The sequence below is a fragment of the Oreochromis aureus genome, linkage group 18, assembly GCF_013358895.1.
Source record: "Oreochromis aureus strain Israel breed Guangdong linkage group 18, ZZ_aureus, whole genome shotgun sequence".
NCBI lineage: Eukaryota > Metazoa > Chordata > Actinopteri > Cichliformes > Cichlidae > Oreochromis > Oreochromis aureus.
This window is the reverse complement of record NC_052959.1, coordinates 11,237,482-11,259,882: the sequence shown is the minus strand read 5'-3', so window position 1 is coordinate 11,259,882 and position 22,401 is coordinate 11,237,482. Positions and strand designations below refer to the sequence as shown.

Genomic DNA, 22,401 nt, shown 5'->3' with positions numbered 1-22,401 from the left:
TCACTGCAGATTACAAACTCCCTGATGACGTGTGCTCCTGTTGCAACCTCGAGCAGTCTGTATCCACGACGTAATCTATCTCTCTAGTCATTTCATCTGGCTTCTTTTTTGCCTTAATTGTCAGCTATGCACATGACCAAATGTACTATGCAAATGTAAACTATTAACAGAAGTATTTTTTGTCTTAGATACAACCAAAGTGAACGGCGGGCAAAATTAATACTTCAGTGTTCTGTCATCTGAATCATAGGACCACTTCCTCAGAGGTGGGGCTTTTACTCTAGCAAACAGTTGTACATTTATTTGCTGATGTGCTGACAAATCTTACATTTACTACAGCTGCATTTCTTTATCATTTTGAAAAAATGACGTGTACTGTTGAACTTGCACTTAAGATGTGGTTAAACATCTTTACGGTAACAGAAAGAGTTTCAATGGTTCCACTCACTTAAGACCAAACTACTGAAGATTTTTACTGGCCTTTATCACTATCGAAATGAATAAGGTGCTGTAATTTGGATTATTAATTAATCTAAATTAATCTGAATTAATTCATTAATTATTCATTGTGATGTGGACAAATATATCAACAAAGGTCTGAGTATTGGCTAGATAAACTATGGGGAAAAAATCATACACTTTTTCACAGTAATACAAAAAATAAAAAATAAAGCATGTAGAAAAATTTTTAAACAAAGTCTTTGTCACAAAAAATAAAGCAAATACCATTTTCATCCAGATTTCATGCTGAAACACTGTAAACAGCATTTCTTTATCATTTTGAAAAAAATGACATGTACTGTTGAACTTGCACTAGATTTTTAATAGTCCATCAGAACCAGTTATAATTATAGTTACATCTGGAAACACAAGAGCCGTGTTCTGTTCAGGCTATCTATTGATATTTCTACTTAGATATATTGATATATCTGTTTACAGAAAAGGAGGGAAACCACAGCTGTAAAATTGCTAAGCTGCAACCCCCAAGGGGTCAAATTAATTTCAATTTGCTTTCATCTCAGGAACTGAACTTGGGATAAACAGAACAGGATTGTATAGGAGAAATGGTACATTTCCACTTCAGTAAACCAGACAAATAAATAATGGTACACTACAAAGATGTGGTTAGAGATGAGAAAATTTCTTGATTCTTCCTTCTTGCAAGCACCATAGCAATGAATGACCCCCGTGCCAAAGACCATGAAGTGCTGCCAACTCACAAGGGAATCCCATACCAGCTCTCAAAAAGGCTTGTGATCCTCGATAGGCTAAGTGTGTGTGCGTGTGTGTTTGCTCGTGTTTTTTCTCCTGGCTCCTGCTAATCTCCTGACCCCAGATGGAGAACAGTGGGTGAGCAGATTCTATTTCCCGCTTGATTCAATATTAATAGATCGGTGTGCTACTCTGCCACACTCTTTGCTGGGCAAAAAACGGAAGACTGCTGCCTCCCACCCTTCACTAACTTGGCTCTCAGCCCCACAACTGGTTATGTAGGAAATGAGGCCATGTGAATGTCGTGTCATAAATAAGAAGCAAGATCCACAAGCAAAACTGAATAAAGTGAGTAACCTGAGCAGGTGTGAAGGACAGGACTATGGATTACTGCAACATAATCTGCTGTAAGCAGCTATGTGATGGGGTAAAAGTCTAGCTGGGATTGAAAGCATACAAAATACAAAGTCTACAGGGGCCATGATGATGCGGAGGATGATACTGATGCGGAGGTTGATACGGGTCTATGTCTAGGAATTGAAACAATTTGCAAGTTCACTTGAATTTAATGCAAAAATGACATATCAACTGTTGAAACTGAGAAATTGTATTTATTTATTTATATGCTAAGTATATAGTACTGTGGAAAAGTCTTGAGCAATTTATCATTTCTTTACATTTAGCTAGGAAACAGGTGCAATGAATTATAAAGACGCATGCAAACATGCATGGACTGTAAATAAGGTAAAAACCTTCTCAGGCAGCTTTCTTCTTGTTTCTTTAAGTACTCTTCAGGAATATTTCTCCAGGCTTCTTGGGGAACATTCAAAGCTCTTCTTTTTATGTTGGCTGCCTTTTGTTCTGTTCTCTGTCAACATGATCTACACTGCTTCAATAATGTTGAGTCCAGCTCTGGGGAGGCCAAAGCTGGACTGATAGTGATCCATTATGTGTTTTTCTATCCATGAATGCTTTTACTGCACCAGCAGTGTGTGATCATTGTCAGTCTGAAAAAGGAAGCTGTTGAATACATTCCAAATAGCATTCAATGATGGATCAAAATCTGATGGTGCTTTTCTGCATTTTATTAATTTTAACAGCATCTCTAACACCCCTGACTGAAATTCAGCCCCAAACCATGCAGCATTTGACTAATCCGAAGAGGAGGTTTCACAGTTCATATGACTGTTCTTCCACAGAATTAAAGTTATCATTGCCCCCTCCTCCAGAGACATTATCAGACACAATGATTAAAAACACTAAAATAAAATAAAAAACTTTTGCAAAACGAACACGCAATTAATCCTACATTTTTTATTTTATTTTATGCATTTGGTGAACTGTAGACACAATTTAATTCAAGATTATTTTAATCATTAAGTGCGCTCTCAGCGCTGTCGTTTATTTTTAAAGTGACGGTAAACTGGTTTTATTTAAACATTAAAGCTTACAGTCCCACGGCCTAATAAAGGAGATCTGGAAATAGCTTGGGTATGCCAGCAGAGAGAAGTGAAATTAATTTAACAGGTATTCTTGGTCTGTAATTGGACCTGAAGTAAAAAAAAAAAAAAGACTTGGCAGCAGATTAAAATGAAGTGTAACAACAATTGCATTTTCTAAATAACAATGCACACTGTGACCTTCATTGGGTGGTTGTGGTAAGGTACCGCCCAAACTTGGAGCATAACCTGCTCCCAACAGTTTTACTTTTAGTCCTCAGCTCCATGCTCTGTGCTGTTTAAAGGTCTGAGTGTAAATATGAAATCTAAAACACAAAAAAAGGCACTCTGTTGTACCTCTCTCCTGATCTCCCCCATACATACTGATGATAGTTTGAATTTCAAATGCAAATGCAGATATGCAGATATTGATTTTTCTTTTCTATTTCAAGGACTTGACTTTAAGATTTTGTTTATCTGTTTTGTTTTTTTTGTTAGTAGATTTTTAATAGCCTTTGGAACTGCATTGTTGTTGTTGCAAAAATACCAATTTATGCTTGTAGCTAGTAACAAAGAGCCTGAAGATACGGTTTAAAATTGGCTTTGTGCTAAGTTGTCTTTTATGTGTAGACGCAACACGTGTTCATCCCTTGGGTTAGGTGCCTTTTTTAATGTATGCAGTGTTTGATCAGTGTTAAGTGGCTTAACAAAAATAATAATAATTAAAAAAACACAACAAACCAAAAACATGGTCGGGTAAAGGGTTGGACTTGGGATGAGTGGAAAAGCAGTCAATAACCAAATTATGAAAGACCTCCAGAAATCTAAATGCTGATGCTCAAGATCAAACAGTTACTAGATTGTCTGGCTTCTTGTAACCAAAATATGAAGAAATTTAGGGCGGTCCTAGACTTGCACAATACAGTGCAACCTTCTTCTTTTTTAAAAACTGGTTGACACAGTGGGTGTTAATACCTCCTCTTTACCAACACTGAAGTGATGAAAGTAATATGTGTAGTTTTAAAAGGAAGTATTTCCTATTTTTGCTTCATATAGACTAGTTCAGGTCCTTGGTGTTTGGTAAAGATTTTTTCTTTGAATTTTTCCTCCTGCTCTTAGAAGATTGATAACCATAGCGTATGATCACATCTATTGGAAGATCCTGTGTGAATCTCTCACACAGATCACGTATGCATGTTCCGTATTTTAGTGCTCGGAAAGTGAGAAATAGTGGTGAGGTCTTGAGGTAACTGGGGGTTTTAAAGCATAGCAAAGCATTTTTTTTCTTTTCATGCACCAGTGCTTATGGTTGCACATGTCACCCTCTGGATGACTTTTTAGTAGTGGAAGTGGTGCTCCCTCACTGACCTTGTGGGTGCTTGCGAAAACAAAGGCATCTAAAGAATAATACTTGCCCAAACGAGGCAAATCACACAGATGACAAATGCCACAACTATGTTTCAAAATTTAGACACCTGCTGTCAAAACAACTGAACGTCTCATTATCTATGTCTAATCGAGTGAGACGGGATTGTCTGAAGGAGAATGTTCTCATCAAAGGTTCCCTACAAAATCATCCTAAAGGAAAAACAAAAATGGCTTCAAGTCAACTAATACTAATCCTCCCCACTGTAGGATAAAAACATACTCCCCAATTAAAGCTGTGCTGGCCAAGCACATACCATTATGCTGACAGGAAAGGCAGGACAACATGCTCTACACGTTACAGCATCTCTATTACTGTTGAACAAGGACGGCTCGTGTATATGTGAGCTATTGATGAAAATCCAGCTACAACAGTACCATAACAGCAGAAAAGCAAAGAGAAGCACCACGTGAAGATCCACATGAAAAGGTGCATTCATCTACTAAAACAGGAAGCGGGGGCATGGTAATTCACTGAAAGCCTCATGTGACCGTTGCGGGCAAACTGTGTTGCTGTGAACAAGCAAGCCGCTACTGCTGATCATCATCATGTTGATGGAGGGAGTGCTCTTTCCTTCAGTCACTCTTGATGCATACTAGAGCCCGGAGAGGCAGGGAGCTCTCCTGTCTCAGCAGCCACACACACACACACGGAGAGTCGAGCTGTTCGTCTTCTGCTTACTGATCCACTGACTTTCGCAGATTTTATCAAGATGGCATGGAGAGGAGGGAGAAAACTGTCGTTTTATCGGCCAAACCTCTGTTTATTCTAAGAGAGGTACTGTTTCTCACGGGAGGACTCGGAAGGAAACAGAAAAGGTAAAGCCTAAATTTATACCAATCCGTGGGGAATGGCAATGAGACGTGGCTAAACCGTGTTTTCTTTATTCGGCTGTGATCGCGGTGGGTAATTGAGCCAAACCGGTGGTCTCTGATTCTACCACTATCGGCTATATATTCTCAGTATTGTACTGCGGGCTCTAGTATACTCTCTGTTGTTGTGATCCTTTTTATTCGTACTACCTGCGTGGACCGTTTCACAAAAATCGCTGTTGTACCGCAAAAATGTCTCGAGCAGCGCCGCGCTAAATGCAGGCCTGCCGACGGGATGAAGTCAAAACTCCCCCCTGTGCCAACGCAGCGTTGTTAGCATAGCGAGTGGCTAGCCGAGGCTACAACAGCTAGCCGTTCATGTCATCTGTCGTCTTTTCCATAGCTCTCTCTCTGTCTCTCTCTCAGTAAATATCTGGGTAACCATTTGCTACGCCGACGTCAGGGTAAGCGGACTCTACTAAGGCAAACCCCTGTTAAAACGGCTGTTTTATGAAAGACTGGGACACAACTTTTCACCACTCAAAGTTCCGTTATGTTTGTTCTTGCTAGCCGAGGACCTCCCTGCGGTCTCAGCTGGAAGTAGGCGAATAACGTGACTTACACCTGAATGTAGAGACCTGACCTCAAATATGGTCTCTGATTGAACACTTTGGGAAGCGTGTGTATGAAACGAGCAGTGGGGTGAGGTGAGGTGAGCGACTGTTGCTTCTAGACTTTTACCCTATGATGCCTTCGAACCGCCTCGGGTTCGTTTCTGCTGCTATGGTTACCCTTTTAGGCCTACTTTTTATTTTTATTATGTTTATTTTTCTTTTTAAATTAGGTGTCTGCGTTTTGTTTGCTAGTCTGTAGTCAAAGGCACCGAGCAGTGTGTCTGCCTAACTGTCTGTTGGGGAAACTTTTCACAGATTGCAAGCAGCAACCAAACTAGATGAAGTTCATTTTTATGAGAGATGGTCAGCAGTGTCACCAACTGCGCAGGTTGGTGCTTGCGTTTTAAATATAAAGGACAATATCTGTTGGGTCATGCAGATTATTAACTTTTGTTAAAGTGTCTGACCCTTTAACAAGGCAGGCATTAGTCTTATCTGAGCTCAGATGTGTTTCGACACTTCCCTGTGCTAAAGCTGTTGAGTCCTTCACTTCAGTTTGCCTTCAATTTCCAGGATCAGAGATAGTCCACTTGATATTTGATATCAATATTTTGGAACATTTCAGGTCTGAGAATTTCTGCATCATGCTGTTTTAGCAGGGTCTCCTCATATTTTTTTTATTTTATACACACACACACACACACACACACACACACACACACACATACATATATACATATACACACACACACACACACACACATATATATATATATATATATATATATATATATATATATATATATATATATATATATATATATATATATTTAAAGACCAAACTGAAATCTGTAGACGGTGTTAGTGGTTGAAAGAGTTCGTGAGGCAGCCGGCCTCTATTTAGCAGTTTTTTCCAAGCAGGGACAAGGTCACACAGACTGACTGGGTTGTTTTGTCTTCTGCCAGGTAACCTCTAGACTGCATAATTCACTGCATTATGGCTTGCTGGTTCACGTTTGTTTGCCTGAGGCAAGTAGATCACTGTTAACCGAGCTATAACCGTGACTAAATACAGCAGTAACTTAGTTTGTGCTCTTTTTAAAGAGAGCGCACAGATCATGAGTGCTCTGCAGGTGTCAAACCATGAACACAGGGCGTGGGATTTCCTGTTGAACTATAGAAGAAGATTATTATAGAAGAAGTGAGGCAATTTGCGACTGATGCTGACACATTTCAGTATTGCTGTTGTCATGTCTTAAAGACACGTGCCCTAAAAAAGAATGGCTTCGGTTACTGTAATTTCTTGCATTTGGACTTCTTGTCAAGGTTCAGTGCATGAATAACAAGAAAACTGCTCATATCTATGTTTTCATTTATTTTTAGTGACTTTATTTTCCTGTTGTAACCAAGGGAAGAGATCAACGATCACACCTCTGTAGAGTTAAATGAAAAATCTAAGATCTGTCTTGATAAAACTACCTTTCATCCCACACATTTGACGTAAAAAAGCATTTTTATACTTTTTTTTTCCCCCTTGCCTTTCTTGCCAACCTATCTTTTGCTATGACTCCTTTTCCTTCCCCTCTAATCACTGTGTTTTGTTTTTATCAGTTTTTATTCCACTCTCCTCCTGTCATTCCAGGTGATGACCTGAATAGTGCCATGTAAATGACTGAAGACAATGAAGCCTGCACACAAGCTGCTGTTCATCCTGTGCCCCATGCTGGTCCTGGGCTTTATTTACTACTCCTCCGGGAAGCTGCATCTACCCATGTGGGGACAGAAGTCTCGTAAGTGACATTTCCAGTATGACTGTTACATTTATTCCATCACCTCATCGTCCATCTGTCATAGCTGTTTGAAACATTGCATGTTTTATCTGTTTTTAGAGAGAGCAAGTCTTTTTTTTAATCTGTTTTTCTGTCTGCTTCACTGCCCTCACTGTCAGCTACTTGCACGCCTATTTTTGTTTTGTTATTTATTTGATAGGCAGAAGGCCAAGCTTTGTGTTTATGTCTCATAACATGTGTGTCTCGGATGTGAAATTCAGTTTTTCATTTACTTCAGAAGAACACTGAATGTTGAGGGCACAGTTTGATTAGATCTGCTTGTACATCAAGGACAAAAGCAGTGGATACACCCATGTGGGTTGTCTCTCAAATGGAAATCAGCCCATCTACCTAGACTACAGTTTAAAAAAACCAACCCCAAAAAAAAAAAAAAAAACTGATCGAGTAGCCTCCTCCCTTTTCCTTTATGCTTTTGACATGACGAAGAAGTGGCAGTTAGTTTCATAGTGCGACTGCACCTGCCACCAAAACTGAAAATCTGTTTCTCCAGGCACACATTAATGTAGACAGAGAGCACATCTGCTGGGTCTTGGTCATGAGTAGGTATTTGTAAATTGAATGTTATATTTAGAGAAGTAATAATGAAACCCCGTTTTCTGTTTGGCTCAGTGCTTAACAACCAACTTATAAAGCCCCCTGGCCTCTCCAAAAAAACAGCTGTTTGTGTCCAGTAGAGGGGGCTAGAAGATTTCTGGGAGAAAGTTGGAAGTTTTCTGAAGAAAGGTTTCCCAGTGTGCAGTGTTTTGACAGAGAAACCACAAGTGTAAGGTTTTGCCAGTTAGTCTACAGCTCTTTATTTAACTAATTAAAAACTCTGTAGCAGAAGTGAGAATAATCTTTTTATTTCCTTCGTCCTTTAAAAAACCCCAAAACGTATCACCATTCCCCAGAATTGCCCACCTAGAGAGCTTTTCCCCTGACTTTTGTGCCACTTCTGTTAGTAGAGATTTTCTTCCTGAAAGAATTCTATGCACTAGATGTGTGCAAGCAGAAGGAGAGGTTTTTGTTTTTAGCCAGCTAAAATTTGCAGCTAAATTTGTTTTTATACTGATTCTAAAGGAAAGTGTTTCAGTAGGAAACCATGCATAGGTTGTGTTCGCATTTCTCATACATTATGACCTAATTTCTTGCCTTGTCCTCATTGTTTTAACTCAGCCTTGTTTGTTCTTGGATCACTCAGCACTCACACTATCAGTGTCTTCTCCAATCTACTGTCCGTGAATTATTGACGATACAACCGTGACTTTTTTTTTTGTCTGAATTTATTTAAAACTTAACCTTGTTTGGCCCCTCTGTCCAGTTGCCACATGACTGTGGCTAACTCTCTGAGTCCAAATATGACTTTAAAGTAATAACTTTAAATAAAAATAAAAAACTCATTTCTCGTGTGTTGCATTACTGACAGAACACGTGATCAGTCAATGGTCCTGGTTGTCACAGTGCTTTCTTCTTCTTCTTCTTCTTCTTTTTAAACCAGGCTCTTGTGTTCTGTTGCAACAGCTCACATTTTCTTGAAATTCAACATCAGCATTCATCATCTTAAAGTGTGAAATACAAAGGCGTTCAGCTTTGTACAGTTTATCTTTGTGGGTTTGAAATTATACAGCACCAGTGTCTTTTAATAGGTTACATATAAGGGTGCATGATGTGAAGAGAGTGAACAGACTTCAGCAGCACACCAAAAGAAGATTGCAGGGGGAAATATTGGCTTTCCGTACTGTTGTGGTAACAGATGTTTGGCTTAAAGAGGGTCAAAGGGGAAAGAAGAACACGTGGATTGTCCATCCCGCCCTCTGGCCTGCTCAGCTAAGCTGTGCTGTCAAGAGAGGATCATATCTGAGTGATCTCTCTTCACCATTATTGTCTTACAGTGCAGGACTTAGTGCCACAAGGGCAAGTGCTGTATGGAGACTTGTGCTTTGATTATAAACAACATTAATACCATCATGGTACTTTTTTTTTTTTTTTTTTGCTGTCATGCATTCACTGACTGGTGGCACTGCTGTGCACTCTTCTTGCGATTTCAGCTGGGAAGTAATGGGAAATTTGATCGGTTACATTTGTTTACATTTATTAAGAATTGGTTCTTTTACCAGTTTGCCTCCGCTGTTTCGACCATGGGATTGAAGTGAAAGCTGGGTTTGAACATGGGTGTGTGATCATTGTACTCAATTGCTCTTTATGTCAGCTCATGTGATTCTATTGTGAGATGGTTTGTAGTTGGTATTTTCACACGCTTCTTCAGCTGAGGTTGGGCCTGTCCTGAGAATTGAAGTTCATATACCAGGGAACGATTTTCCTTGTCTGGTTTCACTTATCCAAGCATGCGCAATCCCTAAGTGGTCACATGATGGTGTATTTAACTCAGTAAGTCAGGACAGAGCTGTTCTACCTAGTTATGCATGCAGTCACATAAAAAAAGGCTCTGTTTTGTAGCATATAGGCAATCACAAGCAGAAGGGTGGATTGGCAAAGAGAGCACCACATCTGACAAACCAGGAGACAAAATACAATATGAGAAATATTAGAAATGTTATTTGTATATTAGAAGAATACAGAAACATTAAAGGCTTAATAAACATATTAAAAAGGACTGTATGAATGTATGTTGTGTGCTTTGTGTGATCAGTAAGACTGGAAAATCGCTGAGGTCTAGCTGAAACCAGGAAGGAAATGAAAAGGTTGTAGTTTTCTGATAAGACTGTCAGTATCACAACCCCAATGGCAAGAGATGGTGGGGTCTTACTGTATTATACCTAAATATTCTGTTACATAATAATGTGCAAGCATTTTTAGCTGTATTCTGCCAGTTCCAATTCCAGACAAAGTAAAGAACAAAAAAACAAAACAAACCCATATCAAACAGCGGGCCTACTTCCAAACTCTTTGTTTTGTATATGTCAGCAAGTGCTAGGCTTACATGTTCCATGTTGGGATTTTATATTAATGGTTATAAAACAGTAAAATGGCAGTGATAGCACATCTAGCGATTATGAAGTAAAATAATCTGTAATACTCAATAACTGCACAAAGGTTAATGATGGCGTGCAGCAATACTTATGTTCATAAAGTAGCTCATTAGTTGGTACTTTTGTACACATGGATCTGTTAACTTGTGCGTCACCTTCAGAGCCAGTAACCATAGCTTTATCACCTTGTTATCCTGAGCCCCCCCACACACACACACACACGCTTGCACGCTTGTTTTGTTTTTGCTGTTTAAGCGAGGTAACATTTCCTGTGGTAATTTTTTTTTGACGCCATCTTGGACCCTTCTGTTCATGCCACGTCAACGTGTCTTCAATATGTCTTTGGTTTATGTCATGTTTTTTGAAAGTGCTAAATGTACCTGCTTATCAATCGTATCTAATTATGCTCTCGGTGAGCATAAATAGAAGCCAGAGTTTGGCTCATTAGTTGCCTTGAACTATCGCATTCAACTTAAGAGGAAAACCTCAAATGAAGAAGTACATTCACAGGCCATTGTATTGATGTGTTACCCAAGGAAGCACTGATGTGTGTATGGTCAGACATATTAAGTACTTATTTGGCCAAACTTTCTCTTACCCTCAAGCCCTCTATTTAATGACTTATTTTGTTAGTCTAGCTAATCACAGTGCAGCTGTTGTTATTGATTCCCATTTGTGCTGAAAGTATAAAACAGTGACTCGACTTTTCCCAGTGCAGGAATAATCAATGCCTTTATTTATTTTTTTAAATAAATGAAATACTCTATCCTGTATTTGGGAAATTCTCTTGTTGAAGCAGCTGAAATGACATATATATATATATATATATTTTATTATTTGGCAGATGTGTCTCTCCCAGACAGATACATTGTGTTATAGAGTGTGATATCATGTGGTTTGAAAGAACTGCTGTATCTGTCCTTGCAGCAGTGGGGTTGATTCAGTCTGTAAGAGGAGGTACATTGCTGCCTGTCCAGTAAATGCACAGAGGGTGCCCAGATTATCTCTGATGGATAAAAGGTTATTCAATGACTCCTTCTTCACCACAGCCTCAAAGTGTCCAGTTTGCAGCCAATCACGGATCCAGCTCTGCTAATCACTTTATGTAGTCTGTTGGAGCCACTAGCTCTGATGCCGCTCCCCTTACAGACTACCGCAAAGTACACTGCACTCACCACAGCTGAGTGCTAGAAAATGATAATTTGCTCAGGTATTTTTACTGATCCTGTCTCGGGATAGACACAGGTCTGTAGACTTCAGAAGGAAGAGCACAGCTATCACCAACACATCCATCCCAGTTCCAACCACTCCACAATCATCAGTGCATTCTTGTGGGTACCATTGGCAGCCATTGTACTGACCGTCTAAACAGAGACATCAGTCCCCTGTGGAAATTCTGTACTGCACATCGCCAAACCTGTCTCGCACATTGACACCTATCTGTCAAGTAGTCTGCAATAAATGAGATGGTGGACACGTTCACTGACATTTTCCTAACATTTCTCTCTCAGTAGCAGTGGCTGAGTAGTCCTAAAAGCACTTGAGAAGACAAAGAAGTTGTTACTATATAGATGGGAGTAAGCGCTTTGCGCCATGTAGATTACCTCATCCATTCTTCAATGTAGTCAGTATGCAGACTGCAGAGGGTCAGCATGACATTTTACCCTCAGTTGTCCACCTGTTTTCTAACAGGTATTCAAAAGAGACTGTCCCTTTAAGAGTGTTCATGATAAACTTATCTCAGTTTTATGGATAATCTTCTTACAGCCAACTTTGTTTTCAGTCTTACCAACAGCAGGGTCACTTATAATTGGGTTCCTTGCTAGTAACAAGAACACCACCTTGGGGTGCTAAATCACACTTGAAATTAACGTCTGTAGGGTGAGAAAAGAATGTGTGCGGCACCAGCTGAGCTGCTAACAGTTTCTCTGTAATTGCGGTAGCCAGCATGCCACAGCTTTTAATCCAGCTTACTCAAAGCCCAAACTCAATTAGATGAATTGAAAATGCTGTCTAGAATTTAACCCTCTTGTTTGTCCGAGGCATAAGAATTTCTTTAAACTTTGCTCACAAATCTGTAAACCCATGCACTCACCTGTTCAATATAAAATTAATCACTACATATGTAGTAGATGTGGTCAGGAAGAGTTCAAACTGAGCATCAGAATGGAGAAGAGAGGTGATTTTTGTGAGTTTGAACGTTTCAGTTCAGATGGCAAAAGGCAGTCCGGTATATTTATTTTAACATGGGATCCTCTCTGTCACTTTCAGTGCTTCATTAACATCGAGGTCAACAGCAGCTCAAAGAGCATGCTCTAAATATCCCAGGTTTGATTCTCAGCCTCAGAGATCGACTTCTCTTGTCTCAGCGCTATAGTGATACACCTATACAGTTTCAGCCGGAACAGAGCCTGAAATTCACTCATTGGCGAGTCTGAACAGTCGTTGAGGGCAGCAGCTCCGTGTTGCACACAGCCTGTTTTGTAAAAGAAAACATTTCTGCGCAGCAGTTTACATCTGTGTGGTTGAAAACCTTGTTAAAGGTCTTCAGACTTTAAAGTGACTCTTATCTATATTCTGTGTAAGCCACTACTGAAGGATCGGGTTATGTTTCCATTTTCTTTCATTTCTGTCGCTGCCTTTTGTTTGTGCGCATCTGTTCTTCTTTGTGGCCACTGTTGTCTTTTTTGCTGAAGCAAAAGCATTTTTTAATATATATTTAGGACCTCGTTTATTGGTTGTTTGGTTAATAGTTGCTTCCACAGCTTTATCCTCCTGATCTTATTTCAGTTTAACCCCTTTTGTTTACAGACAAAGATGCAGAAGAGCCAACTCTAGCCCAGACTAGAGCCCACAGTAGAGCCCAGACTAAAGGTGCTGAAGTGAAAAGAATTACAGGTAGAGGCACTGGGACTCGGCCCACATATACTGGGTTACAGTTATGGAGCATTTTTTTTTTCTTTCCTCTCTCTCTCTCTTTTTTTGTTTTTGTTTTTTTGGTGGTTTTTTGGTGTTTTTTTTGTTCTTAACGGTTGAGTAGTTCAGGGATTTACATATACATAAATATCTGCTAACTTCACATCGCTTTCCATAACCCTTTTTTTTATGTCTCAAAACGGTTTTAAACCGTTTGTGCTTATTCATTCATCATTCTCTCAATGTTCCAGTGTCCAACCAGTCAGATAACCTAATGGAGTCTTGCTTTTAATTTTCTACTTCACTGGGCTTTCTGACTTTTGAATAAAGATTGGAATTCACAGTTATAATTCAGCCCACTGGGATTAAAGCCACTAACCCCTCCTCTTTCTTACTCCGTAACTCCTGACATTTCCACTTGGCTTTATTTTCAAGTCCAATACTGCCATGACAGAATGACTTAAAAAGGTGCTAACTGACCCTTTTCTGTTTCAGAGTTGGAAATGGACAACAACGTGGGACAAGTAGTAGGCTCAGGTACATCTGCAGCCCCACCAGCCCAAACTTTTACCCATCATTGTTGTCCCAGATACCATTTTAAAGAAAAAGTCAGCTTTTAAAACCCTGGGAACCAACAGCCCTGTTAGGTTGGGAAACAAGTGGCATTTCCAAAGAAGTCAGACAGCTTTTTGTTTGGCTTTCTCCGGTCTTGATCTATTCCTACCAAAAAAAGCGCTTTGCTTTTAGAAGTGTCTTTGTTACATTAATGAAACACTCATAACAACTGCAGGGGAAATGAACATGTGCTCAGCCATCATTCTCTTATGAAGGACAATACAACACTGCCCTCTGTTGTCTCAGTTCGGTAACAAACAGCAGTGAAACGGTCTGCATGAATTTTGGTGGATTATACTGTAAAGGGTTAGAAAATGTAAGATTTACTTAGTGGGTGTGAACCTGCAGTAAGTTGCTTTGACTCTGCCCTCTGGCTGCTACTCTACAGATGTGTCACCCGTCTTGGCTGCTAAGGCTAATTTCCCTTCCTCCAGGGCAGTGCTTGGATCCTTCCCTTTCAAACCGTCAGACATTCCCATTACCCTTTTTCTTCATCTTTATTTTCCCTATCTTTTATTATCCAGCTTCTCTTTGACAAGATCCACAACTGCAGGAGTAATGCTGCACTATTCCTAATTTCCTCCATGCTAATGTAGTTATAGATTTTTATTTATTTTTGTTTTTGGCCAGAAATGATCATAGCAAGTATTTTGCAGACCCAATCAGCTTTATTGCAAAGAGTCGGCCTGCAATGGAAACAAAGCTCCCATTTCACCTTAAATATGTTCCTCCTTGTTTTCTGTGTTCTCTCTCTTCTACCTCAACGCTTCACTAGGCACCTACTGGCTGTCCCTTTGGTTGCCCATAGGTGATCTCTGACTTGTTTTTCTAACTTTTATTTTAAACTCAACAGATTGTTTTGGCTGGCTTCTCCCTAACCTTGCTTGTTTGTCACAAATCCTTGACCCTAATGCTTTTGTTTACATCTGCCATATTGTTTCCCCCGTGAAAGCTGCACAGGTTGTTTACAACTACAGCTGCTGAGCTGTTAGTTGAATAGCTGGATGACTACATTAAGATGCCATACTTTTGTTGTTGTTGTTCTGTTTTCTTATTGGGGTTTTTTCTTAAAGCAAAGTGTTTTATGGACTCTTGTGGTGATGGATAATTTCCATTTCTTTTTCCATCTCTGTCCCCAGTGTATGATAAGCAGGGCTTTCTGCTGCAGCTGGACACAAAATTGTGAGTACATCTCTTTCTAGTAAACACTTATGTCATCCATTATAACACATTTAGCTATTCTCCATCATCGTTTGCCACATTACACATGATGGATTCCCAAAACCGAATTCCCTTTTAGACTTTGACTCCATTAATTCAGCCGTGTTTTACATCTGTTATCACAGAATACTGCAGTTAGGCTTGATCAATGGGGAAACATGAAAATGTAAACGTTTGGCCAATTAATCTAACCTTATTTCTTTTTTTCCCCCCTCCTCTTTTTAAATAAACACACAGTGTAGGAAACACAGATGGTGACACGAGCACAGATACGATAGGTGGTCTGAGTAATAACTTTTGAAACAAGTGTGAATTGAGATGTAGGTCAGTTAGTGTTTTGTGTTTAGACTGGCTGTGGTTTGTCAGAGTAAGAACATGCTACAATAGATCATTATGCAGCTGTCATTGTGTCACTGTGTTTGTTGATGTGTGTATAATTCCCTGAATTGGTTTGACACGTTGGCTCTAAACCGCCATGGCAAGGTCCTTTTCTGTGGCCCTACGTTACCGCACAGGAACGAATCACATCACATCGGTCCACATGCGCTGCAGCCACAATGTCAGCACATGCTTTACAGTGGAATTCACATGGGTTCACGTCATGTAATGCAGCCACTTTCTTTACTGTATTGCAATTCATCTTGTAGCTCGTAATTAGTTTTGTGACTTGGGTCATATCTTAATGCGGGGTAGGCAAACTGATGGAAATACCCCAGAGATTTTAATTCCACTCTACTGCAAGTGATTGAAGAGGATTGAAATAAAGTCTGTTAGCACAGATGAGCTTCAGATTATGTGCAAGAAGGCCCCAGTCAAACAGTTTCTCCAGCCAACTTTGATTTTTGGACCTCACATAGTGCAAAGACACGGGCCCCCCTCTCTTTTCCCGTTGTTTATTTGAAGTAGAATCATAGCATACATCACATTATTAATGATCCTGGTAGTAATCGGGAGGTTCAAGCTTTACCGCTGCCAGCATGATTATTTAAACAAGGCTTCTCTGCTTCGTCTTGCCACACACAGGTGATATGCTGACTTGTTGCCGAGTTCCCAGCTAATTCCACAGCCCTATCTCTCCAGCAGATTGTTTGTCAAACACAGTTTTTGAAGCTTTGAATTTGTCATTTTAATTGGCAATCAGTTATCACGATTTGTCTAATTAACCTCTCGCTTTCTTCTTTTTAATGTACAGATCGCAGGAGTTGGAATATAAGTACGGCAACCTCAGCGAAGGAGCGTGCAAGCCAGGATATGCAGCAGCTAAGATGGCCACCATCTATCCTAAGTGAGACATTTCTTTTGGACTTTTTTTTGCATGTGAAGAACTAACTTTAAATGCAAAATCAGGAGTTTAACAGATAGATAATGTTAACTGGATGTCAGCAAGAGAAAAGCTTTTACTCAAGCATACCAACTTGCATGATGTCACTCCTCAAGCCAACTAGGCCTTAAGGGTTTTGAGTCAGAAACAGAGAAGCCCCTACATTCCTATCCAGTCTCCCCAGTTTCAATCATGTTTCTATCATCTTCTCCCCACCACAAAACCTCAACTGTGTCCTTGTGATCCCCCCATTACACAAAAGAACTTTTGTCGCCTGAGTAGAAGGTCTCACATCACTTCTGTCATGTTAAAGAGCCTTAGAGGCGTTCTGTGAACGCCACCAAACAGCTTCCTGTCTTGACTCATCAAGGGGTCTCTAATACCCACCCTACACAGTCCATACAATCCCCAATAGTCCTCTTGATGTCATTGGTTCTTTTGATTTTTCACTGTCTCCACTTTTTCAGCTCAGTCTATTGGACATTGTCCTTTTAGCATTCTTGTGCAAGGGAAGTTTTCATGTTGCTAAATAATAGGCTGTGGCACTAAAGTAACTACTTGACCTAGCTATTGGGCAAAGCCATACATTGAGCCTCCTTTAGGTATCGCCCGAAGCACCAAGTTTTAATCTACCTGTTCAGTATTGAATCCTGCTTGTGTGCATGTGGTGGTAGAGTGGTTAGCATTGCACGAAGTTTGTTGGTTTGAACCCTCTGGTCATTTGGGACTTTTATGTTTGAAGTCTAAATGTTCTCTCTGTCTCTGTGTGGGGTTTCCTCCAGGCGCACAGGTTTTCTTCCCACAGTACAAAAACATGCATGTTAATTTGTGATTGCAAATTGGCTTTAGATGGGAGCGTGTTAGCGACATGTTCAAGGTGGGCCCCGTCTGTCGCCCAGTGACAGCTGAGATGGTCTCCAGAGATCAACGTCTCCATGCATGGATTCATTTGATTAATTTTTTGTGGTATGTTTTTGTCCTTATTTAAGAGAATGGAGTGTAGAGAAAATGAAAATGGTAGTGACACAAGGGTGCAATCTGTTGTGGTCCCTGATAATCATGGGCAGCCACTGTGAAGGTTTGTATGAGTTTGACTTTGGTTTTGCAGTAGGCGACACACTAGTGTTCATGCCTAGAGAAATGCCATTCTACTAGACTGAACAATTTGGGACTAGCTCTCAATTCCCATACTCAACAGTTGTAGTATCTTGTCACTTTGCAATGCCATTGTTTTCCAACTTTTAAATTAAAAGTAGTAGTATTTAATTGGGTCTATTAAAGGTATAAGACCTACAGTAGCATCAAATGCTCTAAATAACACCATCAGCTGCCCTGTGGGCTGTAAATTGTTACCCTTTTTTTTTTTTTTTTAATAAGATGGACAAAGCACTTTGTGCAACTGCCCTCTACCTATATGAGAGGCTATGTTTTAACTACGTCCTCGCTGGTAACGACTTCCTCTCATCAGCCGCACGTGTCGGATCAAAGTTCTGTTCAACACAGAAAACCCCTGGGAGAACACTGATTACTACCACCTTCAACCCAGTCTACCACAGGTCAATAAGCACAATTAATGCTGCACTTAGTGTAAGTTTGTCTGTATGCTCATTTGTATGAATGAGTGTAAGTGTACAGCCGAATGTACACAGTTGTGCCATGTGTGTGTTTGGTCGTGATTTATTGTCTCCTGTGTGGAAGGGAAGTCGGCTGTTTAACATCTTATCTGTTAGCGTTCTTTATTTCTGCCTGCTTTGTACGTTTACCAGGCAAAAACAGATCCATTAAAATATTCTCGTTAACAGTTTGTGTGAATAGGTGTGGCCGACAGTTCGACAGTTAAAGAAAACCTACTTAACCTCTAGCAGTGAGGTCCTATGGCTCTCCATCTAATCATCTCCTGCTTCCTCCATGTTTGTCTTCTCTGAAGCTCCTTGCCCTGCAGTCTCCAATTTATTTCACGCCCCTCCCCTCACCCTCTCCTTTCCCCCAAAACTGTTTGTATTAGAGCCCTAAATCAAGTGTTGGCAGTGAACTCGAAGTGGCACGGTTATGAAAATATTGCCTGTGAGAGATGGACCCAGCAAAGGAAATGAGCACAATGCATCCCTGCCTGTTGGCTGTTTTTGGGAGCCCTCACTACTTATTTAACAACAAGCAGCCCCCTGTCTCTGTGCTTGGTCAGGATGTCAGTGACTGACTGTTGGTCAGGGCTCAGTGACTTGTAATGGTCCCGTGTTATTTATAGCTCCATGTGGCCTCAGAAGGCCCAGGTTTAATGAATCTCCATTTGTTTTGCCTGGACACAAGTCTCTGAGTGTGCGCGCCCCTGTCAGGTGAGGTGAGTCGAGGTGGAGAGAGAGCCATACATAACTACCGCTAGTCACTCGCACTCTGCTTTAAAGCTGGAGAATAATGAGGATTTCAAAGACTGATTACTGTGCTTGGAAGAGGCTGAAGCTTAACCGGAAGGTCTCCCAATAATGTCAGCCATGTTTGGTCATTGTGTCTCAATGGGCCACATATTTCTTGTCAACCAGTGGCAGTGTTATGTTATGGGAACAAGTATTCAAGGGTCCTGCTGAGAAACAGAGGTGTGATCGAGCTTGTGAGTCTTTTCATGCTTCCACAGTTTGAATGCCGTTTCTCGGCTGCAGGAGGAATAATTTACAGCTCTGTGTGTTTATTGGACAGATGCACGACAGCACGATGCAACACTTATATTGCTGGTGGTCTACTTCTGGGGAAGATGGGCAAGCGCTCTGTAATCTCTGTATTTCTTCAGAATTTACCTAAAGATGTATACCAGTTTGATAAATCTCCTTAACTTTGTCTCTTCTGTAGGGGTGTCACCATGCTTTTAGGTTTGACACAAAATGTTAGGTGGCTTGTTAAAGAACAACACATCCATAGAGCTCCATCCATGTAAACATCAGAGGAGAAACAACACAAACGGCTCCTCGCTCCTTTTTCCTCTTGCCTTGCATCCCTCGAGCTTGACAGCGGGTCATAAAAACACACATCCATCCCGAAGCTACACTTGCAGAAGTGGCACATAACCCAGCACTAGGGTCACAGGCGTTACTAAGAGGAAATGACTCCTTTTTGATATCAGAGCTGCAGTTAATCAAAGAGAGACACATGCGCACACTTCTATAGCCACACAGGATAAGGAAGAGGCGATGCTGGAAGTAGCGGGTCATGGGCCATTAAAAACATTGGCCACTGGGGTGTTTTTGACTATCAGGCCTAATTTATTTTCTAATGGGACTGACATTTTGCTGAAGCCATTTCAATTCTGTATTCTGTCGTGGGTAAAAGACGTCAGTAACCCCTGAATTTTCAGGTTTTATGTTTTATCATGTCTATTCATTGAGAACAACGTCCTCCACTCTAATTCAGTCTTGCTTCAGATCGTTAGAACATTGTGACATGAGTCTGTTGTTTCAGACAACACCATGTGTCAGCTGTGATTTAAGCCCTGGAGGAGAGGTTATGCTGACGGGTTATGCACTGCAACCTCTTAATTTGTATCACCTGCTTGGATTTAAACTGTTGTGCTAAGGTGTGTGGAGGCTTTGCTCATTTTAGGAAGCTTTTACGGGGGGGGCTAAGTTTAATGATGATGCACACAAAAATTCAGTTATCACCTCCTTGGTAACATAAACTTTACTATCCCAGGTGTAGTGAGGATTATGAGAACCTGCCGGCCCCTCACATGGAGCGACGGAAACATTGATAGAAATTATTGAAAGTTTGCAACAGGAGCTGTTACACTAAGAATACTGGATATTACAGCATTGTTTTTTAATCTTCTGTATCTCAGCTAATGAGAACCATCTCCGTTTTTGTTTCATCTCTCTTACAGGTTTATGAAATTGGCGCCAATGTTTCTTGATCGAAACTTCAAACGGCTAGCAAAAGTCAACAACTACTTACCTCCATTCGGCTTTAAAACGCAAGGTAAAGCCATTCATCACAGTTGACCCTCCACTAGTGTGTATGTTTACTGTGGATTATATGACTTGCATGTTCTGGGATTTTAGGGGGACCTACATATAAAAACAGAAAGAAGCTGCGAGATCATGGTTCCCTGATGCAGGGTCTTTCATTAGACCCTGTTGTCTTCTAAAAATCTTCAGTTCTAGCTCTCATCAAGTTTTGATGTAATTTTCTGTTTCATTTCTTTTTGTTTCTTTGGGGTTTTTTTGGGGGGGGTCTTCTTTTTCCTTTTTTTTTTTCTTTTTTTTTCTTTAAGTGGAGTTACGCAGACATCGATCAGGGTCATTTTGCGTGACGTCAGAACGCCTCTCCCAAAGCTACACAGGACAAAAGATTTTTTACAGCTATTTTCACACATTTTTTTCCCTCTTTAAATTACACACCAACCTTAATCCATAAAGATTGGTGGAGTGCCCATTTAAAGTAAGACAGAGCATGTGTTCGTTTGCCACTGTTTCTGTTACGTTTAGAGGCTGTGTGGGAGACTGACACCTGATGTAGTGCAGTTTTGTGCCTGCAGTGCCTGGTATCTCAGATATGAGCCAACAAGCTTTGCGTGTTTTCAGTATTAATCAACATAATATTCTGGCTTGCCAATATTTTATTTTGTTCAGTAGAAGCGATGACATTCTTTATTTATCGGGGTTTTATCATTTGGCTCCTCATACTGTTTGTACTTGGCTACAGTCAGTACATACCAACCAACAATTTCAAAATGTCTCCTAAGAAGTTATTTTAACAGTTCAGACTGAATTTCCACTTGGTTTGTTTGGTATGAGTTGTTGAGAAAATCTGAGATCTAAGGAAAATAAGGCTCATTATTTCCTCTGTGACTTAAAGATTTTCTTTTTACCATTATTGCAAAGTTTGTATTTTGGACATAATAGATATAATATAGACATAATATATTTTTCCTTCGCATGTTTGCTTGTTGTGTATTAATTATTAAAACATATAATTATTAATGATTATAGTCGCCAAATAATAATGCAAGCAGAGAGTGTTTACAAATTCGCAAGATGAGTTTCTGTTAAGATTGGAAAAGGTTGCAGAAGTTCATTTACAATAGACACAAGCAACTGCAGACTTTTTTTTGAGGGGGGGGGGGTGACTACCTCATATCATCTAGGCTTAGTTATTGTTTGATTCTTTATTGCGCCCTGGTTCTATTTCTAGATCAGGCTCCCAGATCATTCTTTTAGCTCTGATGCAAAGAGGTCTCATATCAACCTTTGTTTAGTTAAAGTTAATCCCCAACAGTACAGTCTTCTTTCTCTTGAAGGTGAAAAAATATGCATCTGGTCACTTTAATCACTTTGAGTGTTCCAAAGTCCTTCTCGAAGTCAGAAGACAGCCATGTTGCAGATGTAGATGGACAATTAAATTGTTACCAAGCCCCTATACGTAGACTGCAACTTATAAAGTGCTTTTCTATTCGGAGCACTCGAAACACTTTTACTACAAGCCTATTTCACCCAATCACAGACATTTTTTTTTTTTCTATACCAACCTCTCTCTCTGATGGATGCATCAGGGACAACTTTAAGATGATGCCCAAGGATACTTTGACATGCAGACTGGAGTGAAGGGAACCAACAACCTTGCGATTGGCAGACGACCCACTCTACCTCCTGAGCCACAGCCGGAGGTGGAGAGAGTGTCAGAAATGCAGTCACCAAGCTGTAGTTGTGGAATTGCCAGTCAAATCCAAAATTTGACATGGTTATTACTCTAACTGGTGATTCTAAATTGTCTGTAGGTTTGAATTAGAGATGGCACGATACCACTTTTTTATGTCCGATACCGATACCGATATCATAAATTTGGATATCTGCCGATACCGATATGAATCCGATATTGTGTTTTTTAATCAATAAAACTGTTTTTTTTATATCTTGCTGCATTTTGTATAAGTTCATACTCAAGTTTAAATAAACAACAACACTAAAGCTATTCTGTTATACCTGTGTGTAAAAAAATACACTGCACCCAAAATATTTCATAGTT

The 22,401-nt window shown here is 40.1% G+C and overlaps 1 protein-coding gene across 10 annotated transcripts in view; it reads left to right on the top strand.

Annotated features, from left to right (window-relative positions):
- The window catches only part of st3gal3b (ST3 beta-galactoside alpha-2,3-sialyltransferase 3b), a 52,038-nt gene that overhangs the window by 5,588 nt on the left and 24,049 nt on the right, over window positions 1-22,401 (top strand). For 2 of the 10 annotated variants that reach the window (XM_039601819.1, XM_031732351.2), the window contains exons 2-7: window positions 7,146-7,293; window positions 13,134-13,220; window positions 13,734-13,775; window positions 14,993-15,035; window positions 16,267-16,359; window positions 20,261-20,355. In XM_039601819.1, the coding sequence (XP_039457753.1) occupies window positions 7,185-7,293; window positions 13,134-13,220; window positions 13,734-13,775; window positions 14,993-15,035; window positions 16,267-16,359; window positions 20,261-20,355 (469 nt within the window). In that variant the 5' untranslated portion in view covers window positions 7,146-7,184. Of the gene's footprint in view, window positions 1-4,518; window positions 4,896-5,195; window positions 5,354-5,459; window positions 5,602-5,715; window positions 5,892-7,145; window positions 7,294-13,133; window positions 13,221-13,733; window positions 13,776-14,992; window positions 15,036-16,266; window positions 16,360-20,260; window positions 20,356-22,401 lie in introns of those variants that run through there. The other 8 variants (XM_039601817.1, XM_031732360.2, XM_031732335.2 and 5 more) reach the window with 8 other exon arrangements.